The sequence below is a fragment of the Corythoichthys intestinalis genome, chromosome 17 (assembly GCF_030265065.1).
Source record: "Corythoichthys intestinalis isolate RoL2023-P3 chromosome 17, ASM3026506v1, whole genome shotgun sequence".
Lineage (NCBI taxonomy): Eukaryota > Metazoa > Chordata > Actinopteri > Syngnathiformes > Syngnathidae > Corythoichthys > Corythoichthys intestinalis.
In genome coordinates, this window is record NC_080411.1 from 45,235,240 (window position 1) to 45,255,485 (window position 20,246).

Sequence of the window (20,246 nt, forward strand, 5' to 3'; positions counted from 1 at the left end):
ACTTTCGAGCAGCACTGTATCTTGCACGTCCGTGCCGGTATGGTGTAGGAGCAGAGCCCGTCTCCTCTGTCTCACCGTAGCTTCCGCGTCCGCGGCCAGAATCAAGCCTTTCCCGTCCGCGTACAGCTCAAACGCCGTCAGCCACCTAGTCCATCTCGGTCCCAGCGTAGCAGGCTCGGTGTAGCACTCAAACTTCGGCAAATGATCCATTCTGTCTCCAAAACGCAGTCAAACTTGTCGGATTTAGGTTAATCCAGTATCCTCGTCGCCATTGTTAGATAATGACTCTTATCTTAAAGGAACAACTCCGTATTTAAACAATGTATGAGTTTATTCCCTGTTGTCAACACACGGCCACATTCCCGCGTTTTTTTTTTTTTCTCTCTACTCTCCCGCTTGCTCTACCTTACATGCATCTCTGATATCATCAGTACGGCAAGCACATCAGTACATAACAGTCGGGACATTAGGAATCAGGGCCTGGTGGACTGGCGTCGTTAGGTCCTTCTGGCAACCGGAAGAGCTTGCACTGGGATTGATGAATTCACCCAGTGCGTCCGTAGACTTTCACTGCAGTGGGGCTGACTCCAACCATCTCGTAAGGACAGTCCCAGCGTTCACTGTCCCACCTGGCACGCTGCAACACTTTCAGGAACACCAAGTCTCCGACCCGCACCTTGAGAGTCTGTGGATCAGAACATTCTGGCAGATCATTGTTGTCTCGAACATGTCTTGGATCAAACTGTTTCTTTATGTGAGCTTGAATGCTGCCAGAACCTTTAACAGGTCCTGGGGTTAATCTGGATAATTTCAAAAGGTGGCAAAGTCTTTCCTTCTGCATCAGTCTGTTTTTAATTTGTCCCATTTGTTCTTTCCATTAGTCCGGCAGATTGGGGTCTGTACACACAATGTTTTGGGTTTTTTTGCCTTTGAGTTTCTGGGCAGGAACTGGAACACAAACATCTGTTGATCAGGCAGATGCTTGTAGACTCCTTTTCCTCCCAGTCATATCTCGTATAAACCTTCTTCTATAGCTATAATTCCTCTCGACAACAATTATTAATTAATCAGTTAATCAAATGTTTAAAAATAGTTTAATCCATGAGCTCGGTGATGATTAAATTCATTATCCTTACTGCTGACTAAACCATTATTATCATTATCGTACAATGAAATTTTTTTTTTTCTTCCACAAAAATGTTTCTCTTTTAAGAGCATTCTATAGGTTTCAATTGAGCTCAATAGTCTATTTTTTACCACTAATGAAATTCCATTTCAAAAATCATTTTTGTTTTACTTGTTTTCCCAATTTGTTTCTCAATTTTATCCTAAATAGTATAAAGGAAAGGCTGGAATATTCCCAGCTGCAATTACAACCTTCCTTTATAATTAATTTGGGCAAAAACCCAGCGGATGCTGTCGAGGACCCCATGTTGCAAATAGGGGCCACCAAAGGGCCACACTCCTGTTGAAAAACTTTTTTCCGATTTTGCGCAATAAACGGTCAGCTATTTACGCAATAAACGGTCAGCTATTTACAAACAATTCCCTCGCTTATCGACGCTCCTCTCATATGCCCATAACTTTCCCAGCCCTACTTTCTCGACTCCTTTTTTCCACTTCAGACATCCACCAAACAACCAAACACATTCGCAAACCATCTTTAGCTAGGCTTATGGTTACCTCTGTCCTCAAAACAACTTACTCAAACTTTCAACAGCACAACTCACCAATTATCACTGTCCACAGGAAAATCCTGAGAGAAAAACACGACATTGAAGTCTCATAACCATTTTCACCAAGACGTTAACATACGCATAGTAGAAGTTTACCAGATGGGACGCTTCCCATAATTCCTCCCAATCAAACAACAGTCACATAACAACAAAGCCACTTACTTCGAAAAGAACCCACACAACGATATCAGCTAAACAGTAAACACCAGCCATAAACATTCACCATGACTTATCATACAAGACAGTACAATTACAAAAACAAATCAAAGTCACCGTACATTCTACTAGTAGTTCACACCAGACCAAAAATAAAAACATACAAACAATTTGAGCTCAATGACAAACTAACAGACAACAAAAATAAAAACATACAAACAATTTGAGCTCAATGACAAACTAACAGACAACACAAGTCCATGGACAGTCCTACTCGTGATATTAATCACGCCTATCGTACGCGGAACCTACGAATCCCAGGCTTATACTCGTCTTGTATACAAGTAGACTGGTGGACTAACCGAGTCTTACTAACCAACCTGACAAAATGCTTTTTGTCGTACATGGGACATACGCTTCCAGATGTATCCTATGTCTTGTATTTAAAAATACAGACAAGTAGACTTCTTGTGGTTTAAGCCATTACCACGTCTATCCGACCTGACAAAATGTTATTGTCTTACGTGGGCCAAACGTATCCAAATACACTTAGACTGTGGTGTCGACAACCCAGTCTATCCTGACGAAGAAACTCGTCTTACATGGGATGTACGTTCCCAACGCATCCAATTACACGGGACATACAAATCCCAGTATATCCTGTTGTATACAACTTAACCTGACAAAATAAATTTGTCTCACGTGGGACCTACGTTTCCCCAAACGTGTCCAATTACACGGGTCTTCCCAGTGTATCCTGTGTTAATTACAACAATTAACAATAACCTTGTTCAATCCTGGTTGCTGGTTGATTCATTCTCAGGTTCAATTGCCATTTGCAGTTCACCGATGGAGGATGTCCGTGTCCTGTTTCCCGGAGGTTGTAAGGCTCCGGGCGGTGCGCACCTGTCAGACGTCGTCGATCTTCCACCGGAGAATGGCGTTGGCATCCGGCATTTTTAGAAGGACTAAGTTAAAAATGTCAGGGAAACTCAAGTTTGAACTCCGAGACAAGTATCAGCAGATAACAAAATGAGAATAATGAATCAGACAGCCAAGCATTACCTGCTTCGAAGACTTTTATATAACATGATATATCACGGGTACAGAATGGTATGACCCAGCTAGAAGCTGAGATCACCCAGAAAGTACAACGTGGATACACAAGTCAAGAGTCTTTATGCCCGTTGAAAGGGCGTTGCTTGCTGTGTAACGACACCTTTTTCGGAAACACAAGTGAATACCTTGTACAGAAACAAGTGATGATTCCTTCCACAGAAACATAAGTGAAAGTTATTTTTTTCCAACTCTGGTGGTCTTTCACAGAAAAACATAGCCTGTCCTTGAGACAGCCTGTTCTTTGGACGAGACGAGAGGGAAACAAACCAGAAAAAGAAATCATTCAGGGCATATTGAAAAACAGGAACATAGCAGATTATATTTGGGCATATTGTAATACCGTCTACAGTTGTCAAGGCCATAAGAAACAAGCATAACAAATATACACAAAATATGAAATGTATAATGGTTGTGTTTTAAGCATGAATAAAATTCTCTCACAATTATTTTATTTCTTTAACTTCCCTCAAAGCTGCCTCATTTACTGATCTCGCGGAGCAACCTTACATTGTGCCAGCCACAAATTTTTCTCAATTTGATCTCCTTCCAATCTGCAATTGCTCATTTTGGGTTTTCAAGATTCTTTCATTGTAAAAAAGAGTTGTGTCTGCTCTGACCTGTCAAATCACATCTTAATTCATCTCATGCCAAAATCCGAGAAAATATTATAATTGGTCAAATAATTGAATAACATCTGGTTCATTTGGGTTATCTTGTTCAATGTGAAAATTAGAGATGTGACCGAAAATTTGGCGCCGAAAACAATCGGCCGCTACAAATGCATTATCGGTTTTTGGCTTTGAAGACCAAAAGTTTACCACAAAATAGTGTGAAGAACTTTAGTACTCTTGTTTGATGACGTAATCAAAACAGGGAAAACTACTGGCCCACAGGCAAAATGTCTGCGATTTGGAAGTTTTTTTTTTAAATATCAAAGAAATACATAAATTATGAAATGAACCAAAATATAATCAATTTTCTTCATCGTTGCCACACGCTCTTTCTGAAGTTGCTTTCCATTGATGTGCCGCGTCACATCGAGCACAGAACATCTGTGCGTGGCTCAGTGGTAGAGAAGTTATTCCCCAACTCAGAGGTTGTAAGTTCAACTCTCTGTCCTGATGAATTCATCTATGTAAGTATCCTTGAGCAAGACACTGAACCCCACTTGTTACGTCACCAGCAGGTAGATGAGGATATAGTGTCAAAGCGCTTTGAGTGCCTGAAAGGTGCTGTACAAGTGTAACTCAAGTTTTAATTTAGAGAATTTTCTCTTCTCAAATATTGCTCAAATCTGGTTATCTCAAATCAATCTCCTTTGTCTCAATGATGTCTTTGCTCATTTTGACTCATCACTTGCTCCTAAGGGTACCCTTAGGAGCACAAACTCAGAAACAAATAAACAGAGAATGACATAAATTCAAGATGATCAAATTCGTCTCACGAGACGAGATTAAGCAACAGATGAGTAGCAAATTTTTGCTATGGGTAGTATATTTGAATTATTCGTTTACAGGTTAAATTAAAATGGTTAAATTTCTAAGGTGATTGCTGTGAACCCGCAACCAATCAGGTATCGTCCTGTTTTCCAGTGAGGTAGTAAAGTCTGATGCAGCAAGGTGTAGCATAAGCAGCGCGACCTGGCAATTATGGGACAGCATCCTATCAATAACCAAAAGGCCTCTCAATAACTTGTAAAAATAACACTTTAAAATGCAAACATTTGCTAATTGCCATAGCATCATCACTCAATGATAAAAAAAATAAGGCCTCCAGAACAGTAACAAAACTCTGCATAAGCCAAGGCTAGTATTCAAGTAAAGAAATACTGGTAAATGTTGATTAATTATATTTAGCTGAAACAAAAGGTGCATAAAGACTCTTCACAGTATCCAAAAGTAAATAACTGACACTGAAACAAGTTATAAATTTAGTGAAAGCGCATTCCTCATTATCAAATATGGTAGAACAAAAAGCATTAATGGCTTGCCTTATAATAATCCATATAAATGGCAGTGAGTGAACCCATTTTCAAAGAAGCGTGAGATTTCGTCTCTGTACAGTACCGAATCTTTATCCAACCACTGCGCCATCAGAAGCATGCTGACAGGACTACATTACACGTCCATATGTCCGTGGTAAAACCTATATGTGTCGTGCATGGTTGCCGATCAAAGTATGGAGGATCATACTTTGCTGGTAAACATTCATCTGAAAACTGGCGGCGGCTTGGAGTGATGAACGTGGGCTCCAAATGAGGAAGTAGCCGCCTGAATCCTATGTTTTATACAAGGGAACAGGGCTGGTCGTCTAGCGCCAACATTTATGGGCAGCTTCATTTGCAGCCCGCGCGTCGTCGTACTCTTTTAAAACACCATCGAAGCAATTGTGATCTTTTAAGTGGCTTATTAAGATGTGTTGTAGCTTGACACCTTTTTCCCTCCTCGTGGAACTTCGGCTTTAACGACGCCATGCTAGTTGTTTTGTTAGCCAGCCATGCTGCACAGTACTGCTGTCAGTTGAGCATTACGTCACAGAAAGCAGAGTTGCCAACTTTTAAAAAACCTTGGAGTGAGATTTTGTTGGGGGTGACCAAAATTTTGCCCCGTGAGAAATTGGATGTGTTGCGTGTGTGCTTGAGAAAACAGACAATTGCGTGAGAAAAGCGTGAGAATTGGCAAATATTATTTGGTTGACCAATGTTACTAACCGTTATGTATGGTGACGTTTAAGATAGAATCCCGTTTAGAATACTCGCTCAAACGGCGCTCAGAAAGTGCTCAGTAGGCGCAGGAGGCAGCGCTTTTTTCTGGAAAAAATCGCCAAGTGTGAACACGGCCTAATACTAAATAGTATGTGAACAGTAAACAATGCTATATGAGCTGATGTTTTGAGCATGCTTGCAGTAGGCAATACTACGAGGCTAACAAGGTGATCTCCCACTGCTTGTTATGGGAACTGAGTTTACATTTACAACACAAAATCAAGCTCACACGCACAAACACAAACAAATTTATTTCAAGATTTAAAGTTTAAAACAGGCATGAAAACGGGTCAGGGGTCAAAAAGGTGAGAAGGGTGTGGAGGAAATATGTTCCGGTACACTGTACAACCCAACAAAATATTGAGCTTTGTCGACCCACACTGTGTTTCAGCAGGGCCGTGCAGATCGATAGAGGGGCGGGTGCTCGTAGATCAAAAGGGTCACATGAACAAGTACTTAATACACCTTAAAACAACATAACTTCAATTTTAACCAGCTTTAGATAATAATTGGCTGCAACTGTGACATGCTTTATTTGGGAGGGGGCAACAGTGAATAGAAATCAACACTGTCATCAACACTTTCTGGCTGTGAGTCAGTCAGTCTGCCTCTTTTCTTCCTTCAACCTCTGCATCAAAACTTCCTTCCTCGACTTGTTCATCTGAGAACAAACCACATCAGATGGTAACTGAGCCACCAACAGCACAGTTTTCTCAAAACTATCATTTCATTATTATCTATACTTAACAACTCTAGCACCTAATAATTAATAAAGCAATGGCATAAAATCTTATAGAAAAATTACATTGTAATTGTGTTTATAATTGTATTTTATACCCGACGATCCTTGCAAACGTATTCTTACCAAGTGTGCTATTCACCCAGCTGATGAGGTTTCCACTGCCTTTAGCAGCTTCATCCAACTCCTTTTTTTATCCCTCAATCTCCTTTCCTTTCAAGGCATGTCTATATAATGAAATATAAATCTTAAACAAATAAAAAATTAAATCAGACTCCCCGATGGCTTTTATTTTTAAAGCTTTTTTAATTTCTTTCTCTCTCAATAACTATGGAGGTGGATTTGTGTCTTTATTATTCAATCAAAAAAAAAAAAAAAAAAAAAAAAAAAAAAGTTGCTTCAATCAAAAATGAAGTTGCTTCAATCAAAATATATATTTTTAATCCCCAAAAAAGTCACTTCAATAAAAACAATTTTCTTTTGATTGCAAAAATTAATTTGAGACAGAAAAAGCATTTGAAAACTATTTTTCTTGATTGAAACAACTTTTTCCATTTAAGTAATGTTTTGCATTTGGGCCACATTTTGGCTAGGACATTTGTGTCTTTATTATTTAATCAAAAAATAAGTTGTTTCAAAAAAAAAAAAAAACTCAAATAATAAAAACAAATTCAATCACAGAAAAAGTTTACACCTGTGTCAATCATCGTTTAACAAAGTGAGCAACCTCAGAGGGTTTGAGTAGACTCACTATGAAGCATTTAATAAAGCCAAGCATTTTCTTACTACTTTTTTCTTGTTTAAAAATAATTCAGTGGGCAGTAACATGTTTAAAACTTATCATAATTCTTATATTTTGAAGTGCTTAAAAACCATTTATAAATGATACTTTGGGGGGGGGGGGTGAAAAAACGTATATATGTATCTTTTTTCCAATGTAAAATCTGAATAAATACATTGAACACGCACAAAAAAATTGAGGGTGGTGGGGGGGGCGCTACTTCGTGGTTTTCACTTATTGCTGTGGGTTCTGGTCCCCATTAACCGCGAAAAACGAGGGATCACTGTATTTCTGAAAAGCTTTAAGAAGCAAGAATCATTCCCACCACTCGTCGGGCCGGTGTTGTGCCGACACCGGCTGTCAGCTCAAGTCCCAGCCGAAAATAAAGCGTCTTAGGCGGACGACGGGAGCGATACAAGGCGCCCCCCATCATCCGAGAGCATGCCGCTTAATTTGACTCAACAGTGTGTTTCTTCGTTTATATTACCGCTAAATACACAAGCTTGACGCCAATTTAACGGAAGCTATTTTTTCACGGGAGATTTGGCTAGCTCTGGCAGTGTTCAACGCAAGCTGCAACGAATGGCAGTAACTTTATTATATGGCAAAATATGAAAACGATTGAAACCAATACTCACAAAATTCAATTTGCTGCAAATACAGGCAAGTGTGTATGCTGCGCTCTGGTCTGCCCCGGTGTGGATAAGGCCTGCTTTTTGTTTTCACAGCTTTGCAATGCAACCAAAGGCGCTCCAAGCACTCCATGTACACCATGTATGTATAAATTAAATACAACAACAACAAAAAACTTCTTCTTCACTAAACTTCACTAAATTTCTTACAGCTGAGCAGAGTTTACTATATTTCTTACAGTTTAATTAACGTTACTGTAGAACATTTGGTTAAATGTTGTTTGACACTCGTGAGCCTCCGTACCCTTGCTGTCATATGTTCTAGTAAGTTGCCAATCACCGAAACAGCGGCAGTATTAATGAGACTAACTATGAGATTAAGTGTGCACGCGAGGCAATCGGTCGTTCAGTTTATTGTGTTATTCATAAACTAGTGGTTTATTCATCTTAAGTGTGATCCTTGACTCACACGTAAACAATCAAGTTTCGACAGTTACCATAGTAGAATACACATACAGTAGGACACTCCTCCTAAACAGCTTCCTACTAGCAAGTCCCCACAGTTTTATGTAATGGTAATGCGAGACTGTGATGCAGGTCGGACTTTCAGTAGCAAAATAAGTGGTGCGTTTCACAACAATTACGTTTTACATTACTTACAGTGGGCTGCTGGCTGAAAAAAAACTCTCATATCCCTCCCATGTAATGTAATTCTGTACTGTGAGAGTTGCGTGTGTATGGGTGTGTAAGAGGGAGCGGGGGGGTCAAGTCATCAGCCAATCAAACGTGCGTTTGAGGAAAAACAACATGGAATGGCACATTCAGCAAGCGAAAAAGGGGTAAATGTAAGTCTGAAAATAATTCCCTTAACAATGGTAGGGTCAATTCTATCGTTATAACAAATGGGAAGACAATCTAAATGACCTTTATAACTGAACACATTATCTAATGCAAATAAGGTTGCTTAAAAGTTAGTGGGGACAATTTGAGCCTCCTGAAAAGTTGGTAGTGATTTGTCCCCACCGTCCCTATGCAAACCTATGCCCTTGATGCAGCAAATAGGGTTACAGTGGCGAGTAGCGCCATCTACTGTCGGGGAGTTTGAAAAAGAAACGAACGAGTCTCGGCCCAAAATCAGACTGTTTTTTTTCTGTGAAAAATTGAATGTGTGGCGTGTGTCTCACGCTCAAAGCGTGAGAGTTGGCAGCTCTGAGAAAGGGAGCGCTTGATTTGTTGTAAAACACCCTCTTCCCAAACCACACACAGTCAGTGATACGGTGAACTGGCAAAACATCAGTGGAAACAAACACACACATCCCAATCCGCCAACACCATGCCAAAAATATTATACGTATATTATCGGTCCCATTAACAATGTTATTGGATTTATTGGGATGACATCATAATTACTATTATCGGACCGATACTTATTGGACCAATAATTATCGTGTACCTGTAATTCATTCATCGTGTTCCACACATATTTCTGTAAGCATATCTTCTTTTAGTCTCAACTACGTGTCCCTTGTTGTATTTTGTGTTATATATGTATACAGAGATATAGTATTTGTTATCAGTCTTGTAATTACTTGCTCTGCTTTCTTGTATTTAGTTAAGTGTTAGTATGATGTGGCTAAGTAGCTGTGCTTCAGGGTTCCCTCATCTGTGTCAATAAAAGAAAATTCTAAATTGACATTGACAATTGATATTTCTTCAATTTTGTGGTGCCTTTTGACCTCTAACCTCCTGTAAGCAATTACAGTGGGGCAAATAAGTATTTAGTCAAACACTAATTGTGCAAGTTCTCCCACTTGAAAATATTAGAGAGGCCTGTAATTGTCAACATGGGTAAACCTCAACCATGAGAGACAGAATGTGGTAAAAAAAAAAAAACAGAAAATCACATTGTTTGATTTTTAAAGAATTTATTTGCAAATCATGGTGGAAAATAAGTATTTGGTCAAGACCAAAAGTTAATCTCAATAATTTGTTATGTACCCTTTGTTGGCAATAACGGAGGCCAAACGTTTTCTGTAACTCTTCACAAGCTTTTTACACACTGTTGCTGGTATTTTGGCACATTCCTCCATGCAGATCTCCTCTAGAGCAGGGATGTTTTGGGGCTGTCGTTGGGCAACACGGTGTTGGCCAACGACACCCCAAAACATCACAAACATCTGGACCCCCAGATCAAGGGAGATTATCAGTGGTCTTGTATGTCTTCCATTTTCTAATAATTGCTCCCACAGTTGATTTCTTTACACCAAGCGAATTGTGAAGAGTTACAGAAACGTTTGGCCTCCGTTATTGCCAACAAAGGGTACGTAACAAAGTATTGCGATAAACTTTTGGTATTGACCAAATACTTATTTTCCACCATGATTTGCAATAAATTCTTTATAAATCAAACAATGTGATTTTCTGTTTTTTTTCCCACATTCTGTCTGTCATGGTTGAGGTTTACCCACGTTGACAATTACAGGCCTCTGTAATATTTTCAAGTGGGAGAACTTGCACAGTTTGTGGTTGACTAAATACTTACTTACCCCACTGTATATAAACACCAAAGACTAGATTGGAATATTGATGATATTGTGCGACAATAGCGCAAGGAAGTTAACGTCGCATGATAAGCAGTAAACATGTGGGTCGCCCGGGTTTTATAGTTTATTAATGGCGATTCAGTTAGTTCTAAAGTACCGTATTGTGGTGATCCTACATTCTCTGTTCATAATTCGCCCATGGAATGGCTGTGATTGTGGGGTATGTTGTGTTCTGGAGGGAAGCTTTTTGTCGCGTGCGTTTCTGGCAGAGAGAAGAGAGATACGAGCGGCCCAACACGAGACAGAACTCAACGAGCGACGAGACTCACTAAAATCATCCGCTCCAGTATATTCATTTCATAGTGCCTTTTGACCACTAACCTCTGTAAGCAATTAAGTATGCACGAAAGACTAGAATGGAGTATTGATGATATTGCAAGATAATAGCGTAAGGAAGTTAACGTCGCATGCTAAGCAGTAAACACCTGGGTCGCTGGGTTTTAACGGCGATTCGGTTATTGTTCAAGTTAGAATATTGACATTACGGTGGGATAACAGCGTACGGAAATTAGCATTCTATGATATATGCATTAAACACTAGGGTCACCTGGGTTTTAATGGAGTTTTGTGCTTGAAATCATATAGAAATTAGCCATATCAATAAATGGCTAATGACACAATTATGCCATTATATTTTGGGAGCGCTAAGTCCTATATAGGGCTGCAGCTACCGATTATTTTAGTACTCGAATAATCAATGAACTACTTAGTTTTAATAATCGAGCATTCGGATAAGGAACATGAAAAACTAAAATACCTGAGCTGAGCCTCAAACGGTATTAAAAAAAAAAAAAAGAGGACCTATGTACAACAAAAGAACAATTGGCTAACTTGCATAGTAAAAGTCCGCTCGCTTAAATGCTATAAAATTAGGGCTGTCAAAATTATCGCGTTAACGCGCGGTAATTAATTCTTTAAATTAATCACGTTAAAATATTTGACGCAATTAACGCACATGTCCCGCTCAGACAGTATTCTGCCTTTTGGTAAGTTTTACAGCAAGGCTTTTTGTACTGCAGCACAACAGCGAACTCTTGTGGTCGCTTTGCGACATGGTTTATCTTTTTCTTGCCAGTTCATATGGCTGCACGACGTCTCGGGCTGAAGCCTACGTTGTAATGTTGTGCTTATATGATCCTTGGACAAGATTTGTCCGTAAGTATGGTTGTTATAAAGAATGTACATATTATGTTAGCAAGCGAAATGTTCTATTTTTTGTATGAGACGCTTTTTGTTTATGTTTAGTGAACCTGTATAGCGTGCTAAGCTAACGTTGTTGCTAATGCAATGCTTGTGTACTTTTTTTTTGTAGTTTTATGACGGTCTAAAGAGGACAATGGGTTGAGGCTTTTTTATTAATAAATCAGATGAAAAAGGAAGAAGTCTGATTATTAAGGCATCGTTCACTAGCTGTCTAGCTTTGGAAAAAGTAGACGCTTCGGAGTGAGGACAGCATAGACAGATTTAAATGACAGTAGAGTGAAATGCCCACTACAGTCCTTATGTACCTACGGTATGTTGAATGTACAGTGGGGAGAACAAGTATTTGATACACTGCCAATGGATTTTCCCATTGGCAGTGTATCAAATACTTGTTCTCCCCACTGTATATATCCATCTTGTGTCTTAGCTTTCCATTCGAACAATTTATTTTACAGAATATATATAATTTACAGAAAAATATGGCATATTTTATAGATGGTTTGAATTGCGATTAATTGCGATTAATTACGATTAATTACGATTAATTAACTTTTAAGCTGTATTTAACTCGATTAAAAATTTTAATCGTTTGACAGCCCTATATAAAATGCTAACTTTTTTTACATTGCTCTTAAAAAATGGTTCAGACACATATTCACACACAAAAATATGCCTAAATATGCCTATAAACTGCAATGAATGCATAAAAAACATCAGCTCGAACAAAAAATTGCTTACGTTGGTCTTAACAGGGAGCAGTTGGATTCAGCCATGTAAAATGAGGCAGACCGGAGGGCAGTGTATCCACCCTGATCTATAAAACTAAATGCAAACACTTTCAAAATAAACCATTACAACACCACTTTAATTCAACGAACACTCGAAGCAATAAAATTTAATTTGAATTTTTTTCTAATGGAATACTCGATTTAATCGATTAATCGTTGCAGCACTAGTCCCATATGTATGTATGTATGTATATATAAATACATATATACAGGATATACATATTAGTGGTGGGACGCGATTAAAATTTTTAATCGAGTTAATTACAGGGTGTGTAATTAATTAATCGAAATTAATCGCATTCTATTTGAAAACCATATATTGACAAAACAAATGTTCTCATTAAAAAAGCTTTTTTGAGCTTAACAACAAATTTATTGCTGTTAAAATATAACGTCATCAGCAAACAATTGGTCAAAGTGCTCATACAGCTACTCAGGTTTCAGGTGTTTCAGGCACCCTAATTATTCATGTTCTCTGAAAAAAAATGTGTTTAAACAGTAACTACTTTCCAGTGTATACAAGATAAAACTATGAGGCATAAAATATTGCCAAACATTTTCTATCAAATGGTGAAATGTAAACACTGATAATAAAACTGCATGAAAATAGTGCAACAGTTCAACATTAGGTTTTTTAGCAATCCGTACCAATTGTTGTGACTTTTCGTTCAATCTCCCAGGACTCAGCAACCAAAAAAAAAAAAAAACTGGTCAGCACAGTTTACTGCATCGTGTCTGTCGTTGGCTTTTTGAACAGTCAGGACGAAAGACGCCAAATGCCATTCATTGTTGACGACTTGTATTGTATGTGCGGTCACTCCGAGATAGTTAGAATTGCTCAAGGAAGTCCAGTGGTCTCGTGTCAAAGCAACATACTTGACAGACTTCAATAGGTCTTCTTTGGTCTGCTTTTCGTCAACGTATAGAAGCTTGCCCCGGCGGGCCGCAACCGCCAAGCCGACCTCGCCAGGACCCTCGCCGCCGCCACGCTCTGGTTAAAGGGCGGGCGGGGAGATGGGGGCAAGGAAGGCGTACGGCCGCGTCGGCAGCTTGCACAAAACGATGCTCTTGTCCATTGTCCCATCAGGACGGGTTTTATAGGGAAAAACTAGCCCATAACTGTCCAAATAAAACGTCATCTCCAATCACTGATACTGTTAGCGTTTGTTTGTGTGTGTCAGATTTACCGGCGTACCAGAAAGACGTGAGTAGAAAGGTTCCGCATGCGGACAATTGGAATTGAAACAATTAATTGCGTTAAAATCTTTAACGCGTCAAAAGCTTTATAATTAATTAATCGGAATTAACGTGTTAAAGTCCCAGCCTTAATATATTTAAAAGATATTTTAACTGCAAATCTCTTGCTTTTTGGGAATGTAAGTATGAAAGTATTTGGAAGTCAATTTTCAAAATCGTGTTTTTTACAGTTTACAGCTTTTGAATAATCTATCATGGTCTGAATTTTTTATTTGGTCCCCTAAACCTAGATTCTCCAGCCATCAGTGAGGACTCTGATCAAATCTCACAGATGGTCATTAAGTTTGTCTCTGTTCTAGAGGAGTAATGGGGAGAAACATTCAAATCAGTACCTTACAAACTGTATTTCTAAATTGAATTTTATAGAGGTGTGCATCGGCACTGCCCTCACGATTCGATTAGAATACGATTCGGAGGGCCACGATTCGATTCGATTCAGAGGGTCACGATTCGATTCGGTTCGATTCGGCAATGCATCGCGATGCATTAAAGCCTGGGATGCATTAAAATTCTAAAGCAAAGCATACTTTTCGTGAATCATGATGCAACACAAGCGGTCAGACATTAAACAACTATTTATTGGCTCTTGTGTCACTCCTGGTTGAAGTCAAATGAAAATACTTTCAGATATATATATTAAAAAAAAAAACAAAAAAAAAAACAGATCACAGTATTTAATTAGTGCTTTGAATGAGACCAGGACTTTCTCTTTTTTTACACACAGTAGCAGCCTTTCACACAGTGCAACATCTGAACTCCTGTGAAAAATCAGTTATAACAGTCACTGTATTTTAGTCACAATGACCCATCAATATATATATTCAAGTAAATATTAAAGAAAACTACAAAGAAAATATTGTAGTGCAGCAGCATCTTTATCGCAATATCAATCCAGGGATCAGTTCAGTTGCAAACAAAACATCAACTAAATTTCAATGTAGAACAAAAGTAAAATGTAGGCTTAGCCCACTATGTATGTGTAATAGAGGTTAGATCCGGCCTAAAAAATCCAGCCCGACCCGACACGGCCCGCTTTTTTGTTGTTGTTGTTGTTGGAGTAACGCGGGGAAAAAAATGCAGCAGCAATTTATTTTCATTTCTTCCAGTTGGCAGAAAAAAGTTTTGTTAATGTTAAAATAGTCTACATATTTTTATGATCATTATAAAAGCATTTACACAACCACATAACGCCGGGAAAGTTTAATATTAAAAAATAAAAACCATGCGTTTTGCAGACACACAGAGGAGAAGATTCAAAAGGATCACATTTGTGTTGCCTTTGTGTGCATGAATAAAAGTGTCTTTCGTAACGAATTCTCAGTTGGCAGAAAAAAACACAAGTTTTCTTAATGTTTAAATAGTCTACATATTTTTATGATCATTATAAAAGCATTTACACAACCACATAACGCCGGGAAAGTTTAATATTAAAAAATAAAAACCATGCGTTTTACAGACACACAGAGGAGAAGATTCAAAAGGATCACATTTGTGTTGCCTTTGTGTGCATGAATAAAAGTGTCTTTCGTAACGAATTCTCAGTTGGCAGAAAAAAACACAAGTTTTCTTAATGTTTAAATAGTCTACATATTTTTATGATCATTATAAAAGTATTTACACAACGAAATAACGCTGGGAAAGTTTAATATAAAACATGCGGGCCACGGCGTTCATGTGCGTGCACAAGCAAATGCACAATACAGAGAGCCTGCCCTGGTTTTATCCCATTTTTTAAATTTTTTATATAATTTATTAGTCAGGCGCGGCAGCCCGACCCGACCCGAATGTGAATCCTTAACATTTTGGATTCGGGCACAAGATCTAACCTCTTAGAGATAGGACATAACATAACAATGGCTGAAGCAGAGAAAGAGAGAGCGAGAAAAATTATTGATGCACCTAAAACATTGAAAGCAGACATCTGGAGACATTTTGGCTTCTACGAGGTTGGTGGGAAACTTCACCAGAGTTATGCGGTGTGTAAAAAATGAAACATGAGAAAAATAATACAAATGGGAAAACCAAATCCGTTGCATCACCGGAATTGCGCAGGGACGATTTTTGAAAGTACTTACAGTATATATTTTATAATGCGCTGAATCGATTCGGCTTGTTGCCCGCATCGAATCGAATCGTCCATGCCCCGCATCGGGATGCATCGCCGCATCGATTATTGTTGACACCACTAGAATTTTATGTTCTTGTAATCCTATTAATATTGTTTGACAGTTTTATGCATTCTGGGAAGATGGTTGGCAAATGGCAAATATTTACTTCAGACCTGCCGATTCTGGAATGTATTGTATATAGCTATTGATTGAGCTGATGTCATAGAAGTCAAATTTCATCAGTGAGTTTACGAAATAAATCTGTCATCGTGCGGAATAACACAAAGGCACTAACCTGTTATAGATTGTCCACATATCTGAGAGTACACTAGTGCTCATTGATCCCTTTGGGAACAAGGACAAATATGAGCGCAAAATCTGGCGGAATTGGAGGTAACAGCTTCAGAAAGTTTGAAATTGTTGGTCATGTTAATATGGAAGTTAAAAGTTCAATGCTCTTCATCGTTTTTTATAAGAATGTTTCATGTTCATTGTTATGCTTATAAAACAATAATTGAAACTTCTTGAGGTTGGCGGGCCATTAGTTCCAAAAAGAAACCAAAACTGTGCCCCATAACATACAGCAATAGCCGTGGGGTTTTGGTATTAAAGGTAATGATTTTAAGATTTCGGAGCCTCTACAATAATCTTTGCTGTTGTTCTTTTGCACTTGTATGGAACAGAATGCCTAAAATGCCATTTCAAACTTTCCCGAAGAATATATTTCCAATGGAGATCTCAGGCACACCCAGACCCACCTTGCTGAAGTTCTGAGGGCTTGAGGAGAAATAGTATTGATGTGCCCTCCTACAGGCTGGGAGTCTGTGTGATATTGTGTGTTGAAATAAAGTTTTTTTTTTTTTTTTGTCTAAAACTTCATTGGTCTCCTCACATAAATTAACTCATGATTGCCCTCAGTGTCACCATTTACTTTCAAAGCCATCCAAAGAACATCATCACAGGATCTGCTGCTGTGCTTTATCCTGTCCTGCCATGATTTATCCCTTATCCATATAGGTTTGTAACCATAAAAACAAGTCTTTCTAGAGGTAATAAAATTGATGTGGTAGGTCTTAAGCTATGTTGCTCAAAGTCTGTCAAAAATGTATTGTTTATATTCCTAATAGACTACCATCATCTAAATTATACAGTCACTATACCAGACATGTCCAAAGTCCGGCCCGGGGGCCAAATGCGGCCCGTGGTCAAATTTCATCCGGCCCCCAGCCTCTGTCATAAAATCAATAACGTCTGGCCCGCACACAGTCTAAATTAATAAATTGGTCAGCAGTGCTGCTACCAGCATATGAAGTAGCTTACACACTAAATGCTGCTCCTCATTTACCCACTAAAAGGCAGCAGCACTCTAAGCAACATTATTCCGTGTGACCCTTTACTCCCAATTTTCTAAAATGGCGACAATCAACAAAATAAAGAAAGTTGACTGGGACGGCCGACGCTTCAAGGATAGGTGAAAATTGGACTATTTCTTCACAAAAATTCTTCCCAACTGTGTCTGCCTCATTTGCAAAGAGACAGCCGCTGTTTTTAAAGAGTTCAGTGTGAGACGATATTACCAAACAAGACACGCTGACATGTACGACAAGATTACAGGGACGATACGTTGCGAGAAATTTAAGCAACTTGAAGCTAGTTCAATTTTACAGCAGCAGGATTTCGCAAGAGCCAGAGAGCCGAAAGAGAACGCCACAAAGGGTAGTTGCGAGACTGTTGAAATTATAAATTAAAAAAATAATAAAAAAGCAAATGTGACACACAGAATGGCTTGCTAAAATTTGCTTATTGTTCTACATAAAGGACATCAGCCAAGGTCGGCCCCCCACATTTTTACCACATCAAATCTGGCCTCCTTTGCAAAAAGTTTGGACACCCCTGCACTATACTGTAGGTAGCATCTTTAACAGGCTTAATGTCCCTGAAATATTTATCTTTTAAATATTTTTTTAAATGGTCCTTAATTGGTTGTAGTCAGAATTTTTCCCAGTATGAGTGTCAAATAGATATGAAATGGTGTACGCAGTCTTAAAAAGACTTATTTAGCAGATAATAAGCATGTTAAAACCTGCCACCCATAGTACAATATTATTTAACTGTTTCAGTGCTACTGACTATAATAGCCGTCCAATCATATGGCTCTTTCCATCCTTCTGCTGAGAGGCTCAATGAGTTTTTCACTAGTTGACATCCAATCCATTTGACCTGCATGGGAGGCCCTCCCACTTAAAATGGATTGGACGTCTTCAGCTGTCAATGGCAGAGAGAAAGGCAAAAGGAAAGGCTTTGCAAGCCTGCTAAAATATGCTAATTCTAGTGTCTTATTTAAAGAAAGTTATAAACCTGTTTAAGTACAATACCTATGCTACTTCAATATTATTTACACAACATTATAGGCCTGATAAACCGTCCCAACGCCACACATAATCTTTAATGTTAGTGTTCGACAGTGGCAGTACCTAAATAAACGTGTCAAAACTAAGGCTGGGACTTTAACGCGTTAATTTCGATTAATTAATTATAAAGCTTTTAACGCGTTAAAAATTTTAACGCAATTAATTGTTTCAGTTTCATTTGTCCGCATGCGGAACCTTCCTACTCATGTGTTTCTGGTACGCCGGTAAATCTGACGCACACAGACAAACGCTAACAGCAACAGTGATGGGAGGTGACATTTTACTTGGACAGTTAGGGGCTAGTTTTCCCCTATAAAACGCGTGCTGATGGGACAATGGACAAGAGCATCATTTTGTGCAAGCTGCCGACGTGGCCGCGCGCCTTCCTCGTCCCCCTCTTCCCGCCCGGCCTTTAACCAGGGCGCGGCGGCGGCGAGGGTCCCGGCGGGGTCGGCTTGGCGGCCACGGTTGCACCCGGCGGGCCGCCTCGGCCGGCGCTTGTGCAAGCTGCTATACGATGACGAAAAGCAGACCAAAGAACACCGATTGAAGTCTTGGTTTGACACGGGACCACTGGACTTTCTTGAGCAATTCTAACTATCTCGGAGTGATCGCATATAAAATACAAGTCGTCAACAATGAATGGCATTTGGTGTCTTTTGTCCTGACTGTGCAAAAAGCCAACGACAGACGCTAAAGAGTAAACTGTGCAGACCAGTGTTTTTTTCGGTAGCTGAGTCCTGGAAGATTGAACGAAAAGTCACAACAATTGGTACGGATTTTTAAAAAACTTAATGTTGAAGTGTTGCACTTTGTTATTTTCTTGCAGTTTAATTATCTGTGTTTACATTTCACTATTTGAAAGAAAATGTTTGGCAATATTTTATGCCTCATAGTTTTATCTTGTAATTACTGAAAAGTAACTAGTTAATGTTTTTTAACTGTTTACATATCTAAAGAAAAATGTTTTCAAAGAACATAAATAATCCGGGTGCCTGAAACACTTGAAACCTGAATAGCTGATAAGCACTTTGACCAATTGTTTGCTGATGACATTACATATTAACAGTAATAAATTTGTTGTTAAACTCAAAAATGCTTTTTTTTTTATTGAGAACATGATTTGTTTTGTCAATATATGGTTTTCAATTAGAATGCGATTAATTTCAATTAATTAATTACAGACCCTGTAATTAACCACTAGTCAAAACGTATGCTAAATTTGTTCATCGATAGTCTCCGCCGTCGAGTTAATGTGCTGTCAAAAACCGGGATACTACTTCGACAATGGATACCCATTCGTCAGAAGTTCAGAACAACTGTCAGAACAACAGCCACCCGTTGGCGTTTACGTCACCGCCCACAGTGCATTGCGACGTCAACAACAATGGTGACCTAGTAGTTAAACTTATTTTATTAAAAACGAAAACTTTAAGAGGGGGGTTATTATCAAATAACTTATGCGAACATTTATATTTTAACAATTACAAGTCTGTGTCCGTGGATCTTTTGAAGAAAGATAAAAGATAATAACTGGCCAGTTTTTCATCTTTGGTCTTTGCTCGCCTCTATTTCAGTCACTTAACCGAAGTTTCGACGACGTGGCCAGCATTATAGTCTCAATCATCATTAGCCAATCTTCAAGTCGTATAGGGCTAGGCACTTGTTGAAGTTGGCTGCCTTAGCCTAGCCTAACTAGCCACACACCGGCTAAAAATAACAGGATCAAGGCGTCTCCATCGACACGTCGCCAAGCGAGGAAAATGCCCGCGAGAACGACACCGGCTGCAGTAAAGTTCAACGAGGAACTTTGTGGCGCAAAAGAGGAGCCCCCGCGTCACCAACACTCGACGGTGTGCAAAATAATGCACGCAAAGGTTGTTCTTCAGAGACTAGAAGGTTGGTTCACTTTCGACGATAGTATATTGTAGGGAAGACGGGGAATGTGA

At 39.0% G+C, this 20,246-nt stretch overlaps 1 protein-coding gene and 1 long non-coding RNA gene across 4 annotated transcripts in view; one reads left to right on the forward strand and one right to left on the reverse strand.

The window, feature by feature from the left end:
• Positions 1-342: 342 nt before the first annotated feature.
• LOC130905058 (uncharacterized) lies at positions 343-3,030 on the reverse strand. The gene is made up of 3 exons (XR_009061018.1): positions 2,958-3,030; positions 2,679-2,860; positions 343-685 (listed from the first exon to the last, which is right to left on the reverse strand). It is a non-coding gene; the product is annotated as an uncharacterized LOC130905058 (long non-coding RNA).
• A 16,650-nt stretch (positions 3,031-19,680) lies between these two features.
• The window catches only part of LOC130905765 (gastrula zinc finger protein XlCGF57.1-like), a 41,730-nt gene continuing 41,164 nt past the window's right edge, over positions 19,681-20,246 (forward strand). For 2 of the 3 annotated variants that reach the window (XM_057819421.1, XM_057819422.1), the window contains exon 1: positions 19,681-20,196. In XM_057819421.1, coding sequence (XP_057675404.1) covers positions 20,061-20,196 — 136 coding nt within the window. In that variant the 5' untranslated portion in view covers positions 19,681-20,060. The remainder of the gene's footprint in view (positions 20,197-20,246) is intronic. The other variant, XM_057819423.1, reaches the window with a different exon arrangement.